This window comes from Eptatretus burgeri, chromosome 1 (assembly GCF_056783735.1).
Source record: "Eptatretus burgeri isolate ZD-2024b chromosome 1, Ebu_testis_v1, whole genome shotgun sequence".
In the NCBI taxonomy this organism is placed as follows: Eukaryota; Metazoa; Chordata; class Myxini; order Myxiniformes; family Myxinidae; genus Eptatretus; species Eptatretus burgeri.
This window is the reverse complement of record NC_140961.1, coordinates 50,547,878-50,566,350: the sequence shown is the minus strand read 5'-3', so window position 1 is coordinate 50,566,350 and position 18,473 is coordinate 50,547,878. Positions and strand designations below refer to the sequence as shown.

At 43.8% G+C, this 18,473-nt stretch overlaps 1 protein-coding gene across 4 annotated transcripts in view; it reads left to right on the top strand.

The window, feature by feature from the left end:
* LOC147034466 (serine/threonine-protein phosphatase 2A 55 kDa regulatory subunit B beta isoform) overlaps nucleotides 1–18,473 on the top strand; it is a 234,527-nt gene that overhangs the window by 199,871 nt on the left and 16,183 nt on the right. For all 4 annotated transcript variants that reach the window (XM_085883723.1, XM_085883715.1, XM_085883707.1 and 1 more), the window contains one exon: nucleotides 15,753–15,844. In XM_085883723.1, coding sequence (XP_085739849.1) covers nucleotides 15,753–15,844 — 92 coding nt within the window. The remainder of the gene's footprint in view (nucleotides 1–15,752; nucleotides 15,845–18,473) is intronic.

The following is an 18,473-nucleotide window of genomic DNA, read 5'->3' as shown; positions in this document are numbered from 1 at the left end:
CAAAAACTTTGCACACAACACGGGACACACATATAAACATGAGGTGGGAGTGGAGGGGAAGCCGTAGCCAGAGGTATTCTTGGGGGTTTTTGCGAGTGAGGTCAGTGCATGGAGAGTGAGGAATAGAGTCTATGATGATGAGAGCAACTCCTCCACCAGGCCGAGGTTCAGGTCTGTCATACCGGAGGAGGGAGTAATCAGGGAGAGATACTAGGGAGCCAGAGTTGTCTTGAAGGAGGAAAGTTTCTGTTAGGCAGATTGTCTGATTTGTCAGTGCAACTTGTATGGAAAGATCTGTCAGGTTTGAGCGAAGACCCTGGGTATTTGAGGTCCACACTGTTAATGAAGTGGGAGAGGAGGAGGCTTTGGGTGCAGGGGGGGGGGAAGTAAGGAGAGTTGTTGAAAGAGTGTGGGAGATTGCAGAAGAGCTCGGGGAGGGGACCGGATGAGGAGGAGAAAAGGCTCTGGTGCTGGGTTGAAGTACGGGGGGGGGGGAGTAATAACAGAGGGAGCAGAATGTAGTTGAGGATTTGAGGACATTGAGTGATGAGATTGAGGAGAGAGGGCAGGGGAAGGAGGCAGCTTTGTGAATGTGAGGGGACAACTTTGAGAAGGGTGAGTGAGGTGGGGGGGGAATGGTGGGAGAAGGGTGAGTGGGGAGAGTTGAGGGAGAAAGGTGAGGTGGGGAGTTTTTGAGAAAGGTGACAGGGAAGCTTGGAGGGGGGAGAGTGTGATGGTTGCTTTGAGAGGAGTGAATTGGCACTGATGTTGGAAAAAATGCATGATTGATGGGAAGCGAATATGTCTTGCAAACTGGGTTTTTGTTTTTGTTTTTTTTTTCAGAAATGCAAGTAAAGACATTTCTTGAGGGATGCAATAAAGGAGAATTAAGAGAACGGAGAGAAGAAATGTTGTTACCAGTTGGACTTTTTAGACAAGGTATTGAGAGGAGGGAAAGGTCGAATTGAGAGCAGTCTGTTGAAATAGAAAAAGTCAGGAATTATGATACAGCCATGAGAACCACATGTGTGAAAGAGGAAGATGAAGCTTAATAAGAGACTGTTTTTGTTGTTATTATTATTATTATTTTGTTTTTAAAGAGATTGCATAAGATTAGGTGAAGGAAAGGTTGAAGAAAAACATCGTGAGGTGAATGGTGAATTTGGATCGGTAAACGCACAGGGTAGAAACAGATCACGTGGTTACGGGAGAACCATTTGTTCATGGAGGTGTATCGTTAAAAGTGAATTTATTTATTTATTTTTAATAAGGATTGCGTAAGATTCGGAAAAGGAAAGATTGAAGTAAAATTGTGGAGGTGTGGTGAATTTGGATTGGTAAACGCAGAGTGAAGCTGATGCATCAATGAAAAGTACCAGGAAGAGGGTAGAGAGATGTGGTTTCAGGAGGTGTTTCGTTAGAAAGGATACAAGGAAAAAAATGTTTTTTTTGATGGATTTATGAAGATTAGGTAAGATTAGGGAGGGAATAGAATATTGTCGGAGGAAATCGTGAAGGTAATGGTGAGTGGGTCAGCTAAAATGGAAAAAAGAAGGTGTGTTAGCAGTAGTACGAAGAAGAAGGATCGGTACTCGTGTGTGTGGAGGGAGAAAGGGTTTTTTTTGTTAATTTTTTAAAAATTTAATACAAGAAACAGAGGGTGTAGTTTGGAGGGAATAGATGGGGGTTGTTGGGAAAAGTGAGGAAAATATATATTGAAGGTAATAGGGAGGGAATACAATTAAAAACGATCGCACACCAAGAGGTTACGGACATGTAAGCCTCAAGGAACCCGATAAGACAAGGTCGACAAAAACTCACAAAATAGCACGATTTTTGAAACAAAACCGAACTCGGAACACACAGTAAACATGTAGGTGAGAAAATAAACAGTTAAAATGTGACTTATAACGACCAGAAACTTAACTTCGAGAAAGTCGGCAGAGACCCCTGAGAGAAGCTGCCGTCGCCCCAAACCCAGAACCAGAAGGCATTTGAAAAGATCGCATTTGCTGTGTGCTTGAATCCTATTCTCCAAAGAGAAGGAATAGTACTTAGAATAAAAACCTTGAATCTTCTGGACTCGAGTTCTAAGCTGCACTAAAAGCCCCTTTTGCATGTTCCTCATTGAAGGATGAAGGATATCCTTTTTACTTTTAAATTATTTGTGCTCTATTGTGTTACTATTCAACTTGGTGGGATTTTTTTTTTTGCAGTTTTAAAACCCCTTTTTCTAGTTTACAGATCATTGCAAAATTATCCCTTGAGTAATAGAGATTATAAAGTTGGCAACTTATTTTGATGTGGGTTTTTGCATATCCCACCATTGCCCCGACTCTGAAAAGTGCTTTTCCTGGCATGAAGAGAACACCAAAAAGCTCTGAGAATGCATAACAAAAATGCACATGTTCCAGCAGACTAACACGAAGGTCCCAATCGGCACTCGTATGAGGAGCATCAGGAAAATTCAATTTTAGATTTTATGAGATTTTTTGAGATTCCAAATGATGATTCGAAAAGCCTGAAGGAAAAATTGCAGTTGATAAAATGAAATTCCAAAAACCATTATTAACATAAAATGTATCCAACCAGGCAAAAGGATACCCTGTTATTAGAGCTTGGCACCATGAAAATTGCATAACCTGAGTGTGCTGCGACCTCCATCCATCAACCAGGTGATATTTTATGAGAACAGCAGCCAAATGTTTTGCGCACTAAGGGTGAGGTTCTACACCAGGGATGGCCCTCGAGTACAATTGAAATCACCAGCTAGGCAAACAAGACCACCAAAAGCAATTTGTGCGAAACAATTATCAATAAGGGAAAAGTAATCTTTTCTTCGAGTTGGATCACTTGGGACATCGGTATTCAAGAATGTGGTATTATGGCCTCCAGAAGAAAAAACACCATAAGTTCATGAAACATATTTGGTTGGATGAGATTCCTGATCTGAACCAGAAAGTGACTTTTGCTCTGGGACAATCAAACAAACTGAAAAATTAAGAACCTCTTATTGTAATCTGCCATTTGACTAAACAGGTAACCCCGCAACGTACATCCTGGACAAAAGCTATGCCTACATGCCTTTGCTCTCATAATAAGCGGACATGTGTCTTCCATATCGGAGCGCAGCCCCCATTTTTGTTAATACTCACAATAGAGAAAACCATCACAAGATTTTAAGAATTTATGAAGACAATGATCATCGAAGTTTTTTCCTGACTATGGTTACAAATTTTTCCCCCTGTATACATGAGCCTCGTATGCACCATCGGCTGTCGGATTTCTTATGATACGAGATACAGTAATGTTGAATTTCTGCAATTGTGGGGGAAAAAAATCAATAAGCTAGATGTTTTAATGAAAAGTATTATGAAAGTATTTAATTAATTTGATAGGAGAGGGGGTCATCGAAGTTCTTGCAGTCCTGCAAATCCCCAGTTGCACCCTTTGTCATTAAAACCCGATACCGAACAAGTGTCTTCCGAATCACATGACTCATGCTCGATAACGATGTCTTTTACCTCTACAGGTGTAGCGAACACTGGCATTGGCTGAACGAAAATCGATTCCTCAGGTAATGGATCAATCTCTAGTTTTTTTGGTTCCCTCTTCAGATGTTTTGATGCACGATGCACAACTATTGTTGGACTGTCATGACTAAGCTCGTCATTACTGACGTACAGTCCGTAGAAGATTTATCTTGACTTGGAGCATCAGCTGACAACGCATGTTGATGCTTCATAGCCTCCTCATTAATACCAGGACAAGATTCAACACCGAAGAGGTTCGGGTTACTCTCACTCCGATTGAGTGAAACCTTTTTCACAGCGACTGCTTCAGCATATGAAACAGGCTCGACTGTACTTGAACCTTGGTGCCATCGTTTTCCTTGTGTAATCACACAAAAGTCATTCTTATCATCAGTGTGATTTTCAGAACTTTCACCTGGGTCTGAAGTGGCATCATTGTCTGGCACAGGTTCAATTTCATTGCCAGATTCCCTCAATGGCTGTTTGGGCACACAACCAGGACATAAGTTTTTAACCTGTCCATACTGACCACATTTAAACATGCCAAGGTCTGAGATGTAGCAAGCCAGTATGTAGTTATCATGTTTAATTTTGAACATGACTTCCAACTGACGAACGTCCGGCTTTAATACAATAAATAATTGACGCCGAAAGGAAATAACGTTTTGCCTGCTTATCCTCATATTATCCAGGAATGAAAGTTATTTTGGACATGACATTCCCATTCTGTTTCAAAGCAGTCTTAATCTGTTCATTCTTAATGAAGGGAGCGACATTTGAGACGATTCATTTTACTGATGGTACATCCGATGGCGAAGCAAAGACAAAGACATCTGGCTCTATACTCAGACCGGTCTCAACGACCTGTGGTACCATTTCCTCTTGAGATGAAAATGACAATGTGCTGATTCATCCTTGATGCAGTAATTACATTCTGCATACAGATGGATTTTCTGGCACACAAAATAACTTGTTTCACTAAGATATCGGTAGGTCGTGTGCACGACAAACCATTTTTTCAATCAACGATTCCAAACCAGAAACATTATGAACGTTCGCCATAACACCGAACGTGAGGAACACTCGATACCTCAAAGCAAAAATCACTGTGGAACCTAGTGCGCACTCTTTCACTCTCACACTTGAGGAAAGTAAAACAAAAGACAAGTGTAGAGCTAAAGAAGAATAAAGAACAGAAAGGACGAAAAGGTGAAAAGCAGCAACACAACACGCATCGCAGCAACGCTCTGTGAATACACACATGGGACAGCAGCTGAGACACAGACAGACAGACAGACAGACAGACAGACAGACAGACAGACAGACAGACAGACAGACAGACAGACAGACAGACAGACAGACAGAGCTGGACGGGGAGAAAGAGAGTTACGGCTGGCACATATTCGAGTGTGTGTTTCCTCCATAGCTCCAAAACCATAAAACTTAGCAGCCTGAAACTTTGCATGCATACTAAGGGAACTCCAAGGAAGTGCAGGAGTGAAAATTTGGTGTCTGGGGTAATTTTAACACCCCTTTTGAAGATAAATAATGGCCTTATTTAATTATATCCTTTATCGGGCGCATCCTTGGCCACCTCGCTTTTTGGGGTCTGAAGGCATCTCCTGGGTAACCTCGCTTGGGTCTGAAGCCGCCATGTTTTTCTGGCCTGCTCAACCATTCCTTGACATGGAACAGGCCGCAACAATTTCTTAACGATAAAGTTTTTTTTTTTTCACTTTTCACACTCAGATTATTGAATGTCTGTTCATCATACCTATGAATCGCTGTATAAATCACTTTTATAAGTACTATAGTTTTCAAATTAGGAGCTTGGAGCAATTTCATGCATTATGATACGATTTTTCACGATCTACTCTCACGAACAAATTAAAGTACATCGAAGTAATATTTCAGTTTTGAGGATCGGATATCGTCCGGATGAAATAAGTGTTGAAAGCTGGAGTGAAATCTGAAAATTTAAAGAAATAATGAGTCTTATAACTAAGCCAATATACTTATTTACTTTAAGCAAGCAAGGCTATGTTCCCTCCTTGTATGATTTAATGCATTCACTGCGAGACCTCGCGCCCTTTCCCCCAGAGGGACTGCTTATCCATAGTGTCTGCTAGATCATTGTCCATCTTTTCAGAGGTTTCGTGAGGTGCTCTCCAAGGAATCAAAGCAAATCTGGTGAAAAACGGACATTTTAAAATAAAGTTACAACATTTGCACGGACCACGAATGATGAACCACATGACGCGTGCACAGACGAACAGGCAGCATGGCGCATTATCTGCAATGTTTATTTCACGGGCGATTAAACTTTGCGATGTCTCCAGGGTTGTTCTACATTAAATATATGGTATGCAGCCACAGTCTGGCCAGCCGTTCCTTATCAACCATTTAATTGGAGTGCTTGCTTGAGTGCTTCAGTCACTTGCCGAGCTCCCTGCAGTCAATAGCGGTACCACGCTATGTCATTCTGAGCGAATCGTTCACTCACTGCGGATGCTTTTTCCACGCCACGGTAACTTGAACGAGTGGTTCATGCTCCGTCATCCTGAGCGAGTGGTTTGTGCTCCGTCATCCTGAGCGAGTGGTTTGTGCTCGGTCATCCTGAACGAGTGGTTCGTGCTCGGTCATCCTGAACGAGTGGTTCGTGCTCCGTCATCCTGAGCGAGTGGTTCGTGCTCCTTCATCCTGAGCGAGTGGTTTGTGCTCCGCTCACGACATTAAAAAAGGGGGGTCTCAGGGGTACTACGTGGGTGGGGAGGGTTGGGTGTGCTCCCCAAAATATGTCTTTGCTCTCTTTTCTGAAACCACACACACAATTTCGATGAAACTTGACCACAACCTTTATCACCCGTGATGTGCCAAGGTTTGTTCATAGCATTAAAAAAAAAAATCATAGATATTTACTTTCTTCTCCATTATATATTTTGTGGGTCATCCATGCCCACCAGTGGTTGCCTGATTCTCTTATCCAACCACGACCAGGTGAGCGCCCAGGGGTATTGCCCCTATGTTTATTATTTCTGTGAGGTTTTTTTGTCATCATTCCTGTAGGTCTAGTTATCACTGGTACAACTTTGACATTCTTCAGCTTTCAGGATCTTTTGACTTCATTCTTGAGGTCTTGGTGTTTGGTCATTTTCTTGATTTCTGCATCGTTTATTCCAAAATTACTGCTATTAACACCTCCATCAGCAATGCCTTCTTCTCTGTTTTTTGTACCTAAGTATGATATCTGGTCACAACGCTTTGTTTTCGATGTTCACGATGGGATCATTAGTTCGTACGTGAGCGGCAGGTACTTCCATGTTTTCAGTGATTACTTTTGGTTCATGTTCCCACAACTTTTCTGGAACTGGGACATCAAAGTTTTTGCAGATGTGTCAGTTGATTACTTTATTTACTCTGTTGTGCTGTTGTGTGTCCAGCTGTTCTGACATGAGTTTGTTTTTGTGTGTGTGTTCGGTCATTAAGCATAACATATCATTCTCTTTACTAACCCCACCGACACCCCTCACCTTTCTCTCTTGCTTTTTTTTTTCATATTTCTCTCTCTCTCCTTTATACCCCCTCCTCGGACCCCTCCCTCCCACAGCAACGTTTGGTGAGGCATAGCTCCCCCCACCTTCCCCCCTTTCCTCGCTCTTCCCCCTTCCTAGCTTCCCTTCCCCCTGCCTCCTCTCTATCTCCCCTCTCCCTTTCCTCCCTCCTCTGTCCATCCCCCCCTTTAATTCTCCCAGCATCGAAGTGATGGGTTGTATTTGCTATTTGTGAATAATTCTTCTTTTGATGTGAGACCAGGTGTTCTTCCTTTGTGTTTTATGGCAGTTTTAGAGCTGCAAAGCTCTATATGTGCTATGCACCTAAACTCCGGGCATCTCCGGACGTTTCTGAATGTGGCATTATTTAATTTCTGCACACGGTTAATATAATGCTGTACAAACTCTTAATCTGAACCGATTTTCAAAGTTTAAATGGTGGACTTGAGCTTAAGAGCAGTTCCGACTGCTAAAAAATAGTGTTCATTTGGAATATAATTGAAATTCAGCATTGATCATTTTTAAGTGTGAATTTTTTTCCGAGATCCGTGTATTCACCGCATCCCCAACTTTTACCTTTTTTGCCGATTAAAAAAGTGCGGTTTATACACCGGAAAATACGGTACCTGCTTTCTCTACTAACCTCACCCCCTAATTTTGTAATAGTCCTGTTTCATTCAACATCAGAGGAAAACGTTTTTTAAATCCATTAATTACGTGACAGTGCTTTCTTTTCTTGAGATGAAGCATTCCCTTTGCACTATGCTTATCACCACTCACAAGGTGATTTTTGTGGGTAAAATGAGACCTTATCTTTGAGGGCCCGACTCAAAAGGTTTTAAACCACAATCGGAAGTGTGGGGGACCCTAGTTGTTTCGGGGACCCATGCATTTGCATGGGTTGCATGGCCCTAATGCTGATTGATTGCAAAGGTGATATCATCACGTTCAGTAAAAAGTGGTTGTGGTTGGAAAGATCGAGAATGAAAAATTTAAGGCATCACCAAGCTGCCCAGCAGCTTCAAACACTGAGCGATCTTCATCCAGGACTGTATATGGATCATTTGCCAAACGTAAAGTAACTTCCCATGGGGTGGTGGTAGGGGAGTCACATGACAACTCAGATCTCCAGATAGTGACACCACAAAACGTTGCAATTTATCAATGTCCTGCAGGTAACAGTGGGTGTAGTCAAGCATGTGTGTGCATGTGCTTTTATCTTTAAGGGCATTTCTGTGAAATCTATATAAAGAAGAAGTTTTCACTTTGTCTCATATGCATTTAATTCTTTAAAAGTTATCATGCCAAAATGATGGATTACCGAGGGCACTTCAACACAACAGCCAATTGTAAAAGGCTTTTTAAGTTTCTGCAGGACCAAGGTTGAGAGGTTGAATGAGCTTGGCAAGTAAGACGGACTCACACACACACTTGAAAAAGCCTAAACAACACTCCATAGTTTGCAGTAAATGTTTCAGTGATCAGTTTTACCAGGAAACCAATGGATACCATCTTTTGCAGTAAACGTATGACACAAACTTAAGCAAAAGGAAAATTCTGCACCAACAATAAAAAGGTGAAAAATCACTCTATCGGCAAGCGGAGTTGGGTCTTGTTTACTTTATGTTGTTTATCTAAATTTTCAGAAGGTATTTGATAATGTACCTCATAGAAGGCTATTAGCTAAGGCGAGGCCTTGGGGAATAGCTCGCAGAGTAGCTTGCGAGAGTGGAAACTGGCTTATTCTGATTCTGATGTGCCATACTCTGTTACAGAATGCCAGTGCTGCCGAAGCAGCTTCTTGAGCAAGGGTTATACGAGGTGGTTTGCCATTGCCATCGCAGCAGTAGTTAGGGAAGGAATTTGTAATTTGGCCATGATGCCAATGATAGCTCACTGAGTCTTTGCAAATGACACCCTGGGATCTTTGGCGTCCACCAAATGAAGGATGATCAGGACTAGGTGTTGCCGCACCATCCTCACCGGGCAGTTTGTGGGTGGTTGACTCATTCGTTGGGTGGACACTAAGGACATTCATCGGAATGGAATTGTTGGCAACTTGTTGACGGGTCACTTATGGCCAGGACCGACTTAATTGTTTCCACGAACTGTTGACTGCATCCGTATTACATCTCCTTGTGCCAATGGACCCATGTCGCGTGCTGACTGGTCATAGTAGAGTGCCTGTCATCTCTGTAATAATCTCCTGAGTTGATTAGGCTAATAAACAGCAAGGAACTTGGAAAAATTCCCATGTTTTAAACGTATGCCATGTTAAGGTGTATAGAACAGCTTAATAAGTCCTTCCATGGCATGGCAATTTAATTACAAAACAAGAAGGGCACTCGGTGGAGCACACACCTCCGCCACATAATGCCTGATCCACGAGAACATATTGGGCCCATTACATTTTTGAAATATCATGCTGTACAGTACTATACCGTTTTTGGCCCTATCCCTATGTGTGTGTATATATATATATATATATATATATATATATATATATATATATATATATATATATATATATATATATATATATATATATATATATATATATATATATACACGTCTCCCCCCCACCTCTCCCCCCGCACCTCTCTCTCTCTCCCCCCACCTCTCTCTCTCTCCCTCCCCCACCTCTCTCTCTCTCCCCCTCACCTCTCTCCCTCCCCACCTCTCCCTCTCTCCCTCTCTCCCTGTTGGGATTCGCTAGATATCCGTTATTGTCAGGTTTTCCGTGTGTGTGTGTGTGTGTGTGTGTGTGTGTGTGTGTTTGTGTGTGTGTGTGTGTGTGTGTGTGTGTGTGTGTGGGTGTGTGTGTGTGTGTGTGTGTGTGGGTGTGTGTGTGTGTGTGTGTGTGTGTGTGTGTGTGTGTGTGTGTGTGTGTGTGTCTGCAACGCGAGGCTCCACAGCACAAACCAGCAAACCGATTTCGATGAAACTTGGCGAACAGGTGCCATATGGACTGGGAGTGTGCACGTTTGAGTTTCGTTCCTAAGCAACCACCCGTTGCTATGCAGCGGCCGAAAAACCGCGTTTTAAGAACCCGAACGGTAACTGACATAGCGCAGCTTCTATGATGGGTAGAGCGACCGGACCAACTTCTGCCTATTCCTTGCATCCCCATCTAGTTATTGCAACAGCATAACGTTCCTCTATCTCTCATAGTTTCCGAATGGCAGCCCTCCGAATGCGGAAAGGTGGTGAACCAGGGAATATGTTAAGTGACCTTGACCTCGGAAACCATCGATGGCGGAACGTTCAAATTCGGTGTATGGATAGAGTTTAATAACTACTACAAAATTGAACCACAGCATTTTTCCAGATTCGATCACCAAGGGTGTCGGGGATGAAATACGCAAAATTCGAAACAATACTTTTTCTCAACCTACGTTTACTATTTTCAATACTTGTCCTACAGTTTTGAATGTGGAGAAACGAGACTTCGGAATTAAACACTTCGAGATATTTAGAAAATTTTACTCGAGCCGATTTTTGATTTAGGTTTTATTTTTCAAATGGTAGTCCTGCGAGGAGTGCCAGTTGGCAAAATACGCAATAGGAAAAATCTTGCCAGGCAGAGGAACAATTGTATGTGAACCAATACGTCTTGGCAATGAATCTTCGTCGGTGGATTGGTCAGAATGAAAAGCATCGTATCCAGCGCTTCGATCCCAGCGGATCCCTCGTCGCCTACCGGCTTGTCTCCCTGTCTCTCTGTCCCTCTGTCCCTCTCCCTGTGTCTGTGTCTGTCTACCCCTCTGTCTCTCTCCCCGGACATATCCGGATGGTGGTCATGTCCGGGCGGGAGTTTGCCTCCGGGCGTGTTTGAGTGGTGTTTGTCTCCGGACAGCTTGGCTCCAGACCCGTCAGGGCAGTGTTTGTCTCCAAACGTGTCCAGGTGGTGTTTATATCCGGACAGGTGTTTGTCTTCTGACGACTTGGCTCCGGACGTGTTCGGGTGTCCGGACATGTCCAGGCGGTGTTTGTCTACGGGTTGTGAATGGATTTCAGATATTATTTTGTTTCCATCTTCACTGTTCTTCTTTGCGGAATCATTATGATGAGACGGTATAAATCGTAATTAACGCTACACCACACGTCGGCCTGCTCTTCCTCTCACCTCACACTGTCTTGCCTTGCTCCTACACCCCTCCTTGCTCCCCCTCCCTCCTCTCTCCTCTCTCCTCCACCTCTTCACTCTCCCCCCTCTCTCTCCCCAACCTCTCTCTCTCTCTCTCTCTCTCTCCTTTCTCTCTCTCTCTCTCTCTCCTTTCTCTCTCTCTCTCTCTCCTTTCTCTCTCTCTCTTTCTCTCTCTCTTTCTCTCTTTCTCTCTCTCTTTCTCTCTCTCTCTCTTCTCTCTCTCTTTCTCTCTCTTTCTCTCTCTTTCTCTCTCTTTCTCTCTCTTTCTCTCTTTCTCTCTCTTTCTCTCTCTTTCTCTCTCTTTCTCTCTCTTTCTCTCTTTCTCTCTTTCTCTCTCTTTCTCTCTCTTTCTCTCTCTTTCTCTCTCTTTCTCTCTCTTTCTCTCTCTTTCTCTCTCTTTCTCTCTCTTTCTCTCTCTCTCTTCACCCCTCTCCACACCCCCTTAAGTATTCCCATCAATGAAGTGAAGGGTGGTATTTGCTCGTGATTAATAAAAGTATATACAGTACAGTACTAGCCTGGCATTGGCTTAGCGGTTTAGGTGGTGGCTTTGGATCCTAGGGTCCTTAGTTTGAGTCCCGTTTCCCACTGAATTAACAGCAGGGCATTGATTCAGCCTGTCATTCCTCCGAGGTTGATGAAATGAGTACCAGTGTACTGGTAGAAGGGGCACTGCATCAGCGGCATAGCTGCGCCCCTAACCAATGATGCAACCAGCAGCCAAAAAGGTCGCACACTAAGGGAGTACAGTAATGGACAGTAAAATGAACATCCTCATTCTGAAGTTCTTCAAATCCCAGCTGCCTACCCATTTCAACAATGTTCACAACAACATCTTGAATCGCCTCCTTTTCAATCCTCCCTTGGGAGGGAGGAACACAATTGGACCAGAGTTTCCTCCACTCACCGTTCAGGACCGAACTTCCTTCCAAGACTCGTCGATGTTCTTGATTTCATTAAATATTTTGTGCCCACTCCAGAGCTCATTAACGTTTTAAAATGTCCAATTTAATTTGAAGGGAAATGCTTCGTTTAATTTTCCAGGTTTGGGATATTTCAAACTTTCAATCACAAATAAAATGGCAATAAAAATTAATATATCAACTCGATGAGCAAACTGTAGGGACACGGACTGGAGGTGCTCAGAACAAGTTCGGCAGGAAGAACAGTAAATGGTGTCACGTTTGAGTCCCCACGTGGTGTCAGTTTGTAAACCTTTACATCACTCTCATTACTTTCGTTATCACATTCCTCATTTATGTTACGTTTACCGAAATGTTGATTTGTTGAAATAAAAAAACCATCCAAAGGTACCTTTTTATTTTTAGGCTTGATGTAGTAGGTACTGCACTGTATGCTGTGGGCCAACACATCAGGTTAAATTGAATACTTGAAGCGGAGCTATTGGAGTGGAATGTAAATTTCGGTGAACTGTAATGCTGGGTCGTGATTTGGATCTTGTGAATTATGGATTCGCTCACATTACATTCATTTAATAATCTTAAATATAAAACCAAGTGATTTTTTTAACCTTTAAAAGTGAAACACAATGAAAGCTCTTGGACTGTCAAGTAAGCGTAATGGACTGGAGCATGTCTGGACCGGTTGTTGCGCAACAATGTGTTCCGGTGTGGAACACATTGGCACATGTCTGGAGCCAATGAGCAGATTGGGGAGGTTGAGTCATAATGTATGAGGAGCATAAATCGGAAACAAGCGTGTTGAGAAACGGCGTACGGCAAGGTATTACTGTGCGGCATGATATTTTAAAAATCTACTGGGCCCAATATTCTCTTGTGGATCAGGCATTGCGTGACGCAGGTATGTGCTCTACCATGGATCAGGCATTACGTTACGGTGGTATGCGCTCTACCATGGATCAGGCATTACATTACGGTGGTATGCGCTCTACCGTGGATCAGGCATTACGTTACGGAGGTATGCGCTCTACCGTGGATCAGGCATTACGTTACGGAGGTATGCGCTCTACCGTGGATCAGGCATTACGTTACGGAGGTATGCGCTCTACCGTGGATCAGGCATTACGTTACGGAGGTATGCGCTCTACCATGGATCAGGCATTACGTTACGGTGGTATGCGCTCTACCGTGGATCAGGCATTACGTTACGGTGGTCTGTGTTCTACCGTGGATCAGGCCTTACGTTACGGAGGTATGCGCTCTACCGTGGATCAGGCATTACGTTACGGTGGTATGCGCTCTACTGTGGATCAGGCATTACGTTACAGTGGTATGCGCTCTACCGTGGATCAGGCATTACGTTACAGTGGTATGCGCTCTACCGTGGATCAGGCATTACGTTACAGTGGTATGCGCTCTACCGTGGATCAGGCATTACGTTACGGTGGTATGCGCTCTACCGTGGATCAGGCATTACGTTACGGTGGTATGCGCTCTACCATGGATCAGGCATTACGTTACGGTGGTATGCGCTCTACCGTGGATCAGGCATTACGTTACGGAGGTCTGTGCTCTACCGTGGATCAGGCATTACGTTACGGAGGTCTGCGCTCTACTGTGGATCAGGTATTGCGTGACGGATGTATGCACTCCACCGAGTGCCCTTATAGTTTCACCTTTAACTGTATGATGGAATACCTTTTTCGGAATGTTTCTGTCTAAGAAAGGCATTTGTACAATGTGGAATGGAAAAGCATCTCATTTATCAAATAATTTTGTGTGAAACTTATTATTGATGTCGATTTGTAATTCCAAAAGAAACAGAAATGTGAGTTTGGTTTTCCTTTTTTAATGAGTTCTTTTGGAGATATATATATATATATATATATATATATATATATATATATATATATATATATATATATATATATATATATATATATATATATATATATATATATATATATATATATATATATATATATTTGAACCAATCAGTGTCTACCTTATTGAGACCTGCGTATAAAGCACACGCCTTCACTTCCTTCTTCACTTGCTGCGATTTTTACCCTGAAGAGTGCAGCACGAAAAGCTTCGGCCACTATTATGTCATGTTTGCTTGTATCCATATTAAAGTTCTGTGGTACCAAACATCTGTGTGTGTGTGTATATATATATATATATATATATATATATATATATATATATATATATATATATATATATATATATATATATATATATATATATAGATCATGAAGCTGATAAAATTTATCATCATCATGAATTAATCGTTTCCAATATACAGCAAGTCCTCGCTTAACATCGTCCCGGTTAACATTGTTTCGTTAGTAAGTCGCTGATTTTTTTTTGTTTTAGAGTATATACTCGTTTGAATTCATTTACCACTCCATTATAAAGTGATTTTACCTCCAATTTAGTACCAAACTCATGGTTTTCCTCGTTTTCTTGAAGCTGCAGTATACATCATTCCGTAAATACTGGTGTATAAGCCCACCCAGAGTATTTGCAGTTTAGACCTTATATACACCGATGTGTGCATCGATACCATTGGTGGTTGCATCACCCTCTCTGATTAAACCACAAGGTTCAAAGTCCATTCACTGGGAGGGAACCGTCGGGGGGTATGTGTCACACATGCTCGTCCACTCGGGCCGTACACCGGCCCTCATGGTCGGGAGTTTGCAGTTAGGGCAGCTGCTCGTTCGGCGAGCTGAGAGTTGTCCAAGTATTTCATTGTGCAGAAGCAGAGCCATTTCTCTCAGGTACTTTTCCAAGTATTTTTGGTTTCTCTTCGAAGCTTTGTGAGGCATTTTATGTCACAATCCTTATCTCACACACACTATATACTTGAGGGTGCCCAGAACACCGCTCTTTCTAGGGGGTCTGCTCATGTGCAGTGAGAATGATTGTGCAAATTACGTCGTTTTGAAAGTCGCCTATTGGTACAACTTCATGTCGTAGACAGGGGCTCAAAAGGTCAATCGACTTAGGATAACTCTCAGACTGCCCTTGTTTTCACTTGGGTCATTTTGGATACTTCCAGAACCTTTCTTCACATTACCATTTCCATCAATTACAAGGTGATTGACTTCTAACAGCTACTTATTATCCACCCCCCCCTCCCCTCTCTCTCCAACCATGACAAAAGCTCCGTCCGCTACTCCCAACTTTTGACTGCACTGTTTGCAGTGATGATTCAGACTTCCAGTTCAAATCCAAAACCTCTGTTGTTTTGAAGAAATGTTGAAATGTCATTTCACCTCCTCCCACGTCGTTAGTATGCCCTTCTCAATGTTCGGTTGACAATGAATCGTACTTATTCGACTCGAGAGACTAGAGACGTTCAACGAATGAAAACAGTACAAACTTGAAATTAGCCATTTCTCAATAAGTCACCTTTTGCCCTGGACTGAACAAATGCTCAACGTACGTCTTCCTCCGTCGGCGGCAGCTCACAGTCACATTATTACGATTCAAAATTCCCTGCAACTTGTTTTTCTTTGTGATGTTTGTTTGTCTTTGTTGCATTTTTCTTTTTATTTTACAACCCTTACCTTTTTTGTTGTTCACATTGTAGGTTCACGAATACTTACGGAGCAAGCTTTGCTCGCTTTATGAAAACGATTGCATCTTCGACAAGTTTGAGTGTGCTTGGAATGGCTCAGACAGGTAAGCAAGTTCATATTCAGACGTTGGCATCCTGCTGTTCCCAACCTGGCCAGAGCCGATTGCATGTTGTGATTGAACCTCGTGGAGTAGTTCGTCGTGGTTGCAGGTTTATATCTAACCATGATTGCATGTTGTGATTGAACCTCGTGGAGTAGTTTGTCGTGGTTGCAGGTTTATATCTAACCATGATTGCATGTTGTGATGGTACCTCGTGGAGTAGTTCGTCGTGGTTGCTGGTTTATATCTAACCATGATTGCATGTTGTGATTGTACCTCGTGGAGTAGTTTGTCGTGGTTGCAGGTTTATATCTAACCATGATTGCATGTTGTGATGGTACCTCGTGGAGTAGTTCGTCGTGGTTGCTGGTTTATATCTAACCATGATTGCATGTTGTGATTGTACCTCGTGGAGTAGTTTGTCGTGGTTGCAGGTTTATATCTAACCATGATTGCATGTTGTGATGGTACCTTGTGGAGTAGTTCGTCGTGGTTGCTGGTTTATATCTAACCATGACTGCATGTTGTGATTGTACCTCATGGAGTAGTTCGTCGTGGTTGCAGGTTTATATCTAACCATGATCGCTTGTTGTGATTGTACCTCGTGGATTAGTTGTCGTGGTTGCAGGTTTATATGTAACCATGATTGCTTGTTGTGATTGTACCTCGTGGAGTAGTTCGTCGTGGTTGCAGGTTTATATTGTTACGAATTCTGGCCCGCCTGGCGTGCGATCGGCCGCGTAACTCCAATAGCAGCCGCGTCACCCACCGGACGGACAATTCAGTGGTGACCCTCCTTGGAACTACCGCCAGGAGCCAGTCACGGGTGTGGGTTTAACCTCACCACAACCCAGTCCGCATTCTACCCGCGCGAAATAGGGTGAATTGCCGAATGTTGATATACTTAAATACCCGCGCGGGTAACATACCGAGGGGTTGCACCACGCCGCAGGTCGGCTTAGGACACGAACCGCTTAAGCGGTTCGTTCCGTGCTACAGGGATAACCGAGCTGTGTTATCGCCGACCTCGACGGTTCAGATTATTTATCGGGTGTTTAAAACCCACTACGAATCATTCCACGATTCAAGATGGCACTTTCAAAAGAGGGGAAGGACGCAATGAACAGGAAACATTTCACAAGCACATTTATTACACAAATAACACAAACAAGCAAGGGCAGTCATGCAATATGTACAGCAAGAAATGAAAGACGTTGCGACCGACTATAGCATTAAATGTACAGGCACTTACACAGGTTTACTTCACGGACTGGCGCCACAAACACACACACAAAAGGCCAAAGAAAAGAAAACCTCCCTTCTGCGGCCGGTGAACCCTCTCCGGCACTCTCCTCGTCCGCACGTGCAGGTCCACCACAGACCGCCTGCGGCGCCTCCCGTCCGCGTCTCCGAGGCGTCGCCCAGACTCGCCACCGGCCCGCGCCTTCACCGACAGGTCGCTCAACGCCAAGACGAGAGGGAGGGAGAGAGAGCTCGACCTCGACCACCAAGAGAGAACGAGCCCCGCGTGCGGTCCGCCTTATATGGCGCGGGGCTTCCTCTCTTCGCTCCTCTCCGTTTTCGGCTCCGCCTCCCTTCGAGAAGGTTCCCGAAAAGGGGCGTTCCCTCAACCCGACCGCCTCACGCCGTGCATCCACCAATCGGCGGCAAGCTGCCCTCCCCCTTTCCTTCACACCAAGCGCGGGGAAAACAAGTGGGAAAAACCCCACAGGCTTCACAAGAGCTTTTGTTCTGCCAATCCTTTTCGGAAGGTTTCCGACGCGGAAACCGTCTTACCGTGGCCCGCAGAGGATGGCGTTCGTAACCGGGCATCGTGGCGAAGATGGTGGTGATTGTTGTGGAGGTGGTGTGAGCGTGGTGGGCGTTGTGGTGTAGTTGATGGCGGTTGTTGTTTGCGTGGAGGTTTGTTGCAATGGTGGCTCAAAATAACGATAGATAAAGAATAGCGGCTCTCTCAAAGAGTCACACCCCGGTGAACCCGAAGATTTCCTTTTAAACAACGGTGGGGACCTATTTGCACATAAACTTAGCGTCATAACTGATCTAAGGACCCTTTACGGTGCATTGCGAATTTCCACAGCAGTAACACTACCCCCTCCCTTTTTTACAGACTCGTCCCGAGTCGTCGAATTTTCGTGTGCCATCATGTGTTAGTTCTCCCCTAGTACGATTTACCTTCGGATCCCTGAGTGCGACATTCAGTGTATTCGTGTCCCCAAAATAAATAACCCCCGTGCTGACTAACTAACTAAACAAACCCACTCATACAGACAACTTAAATAAATTGCCGGCGCTAAGACAAACATGCTGGGGGTGCAAAACACATTTACAATTACAACTTAATAACTTAACTTACAAAATTTACACTAACCATGGCCCAGGATCGATGGACTCTGTGGAGAAAACAAGAGTTAGCAGCAGGGAGCCAGGCTGCTCACACGCAGTCTCTGGCTCATGAAACAACGCAGGTGACAGGGAATGTGGCCGGCAGCTCATACGCAGTCCAAGGCCTCCCCCTTTTGAAATGGGCGCAGTGAACACAAACGGTGCACGGGCTGCACAAACGCAGTCTCCGTGTGTGGTTACCTACCGGGCAGTCCCTGCGGCACTA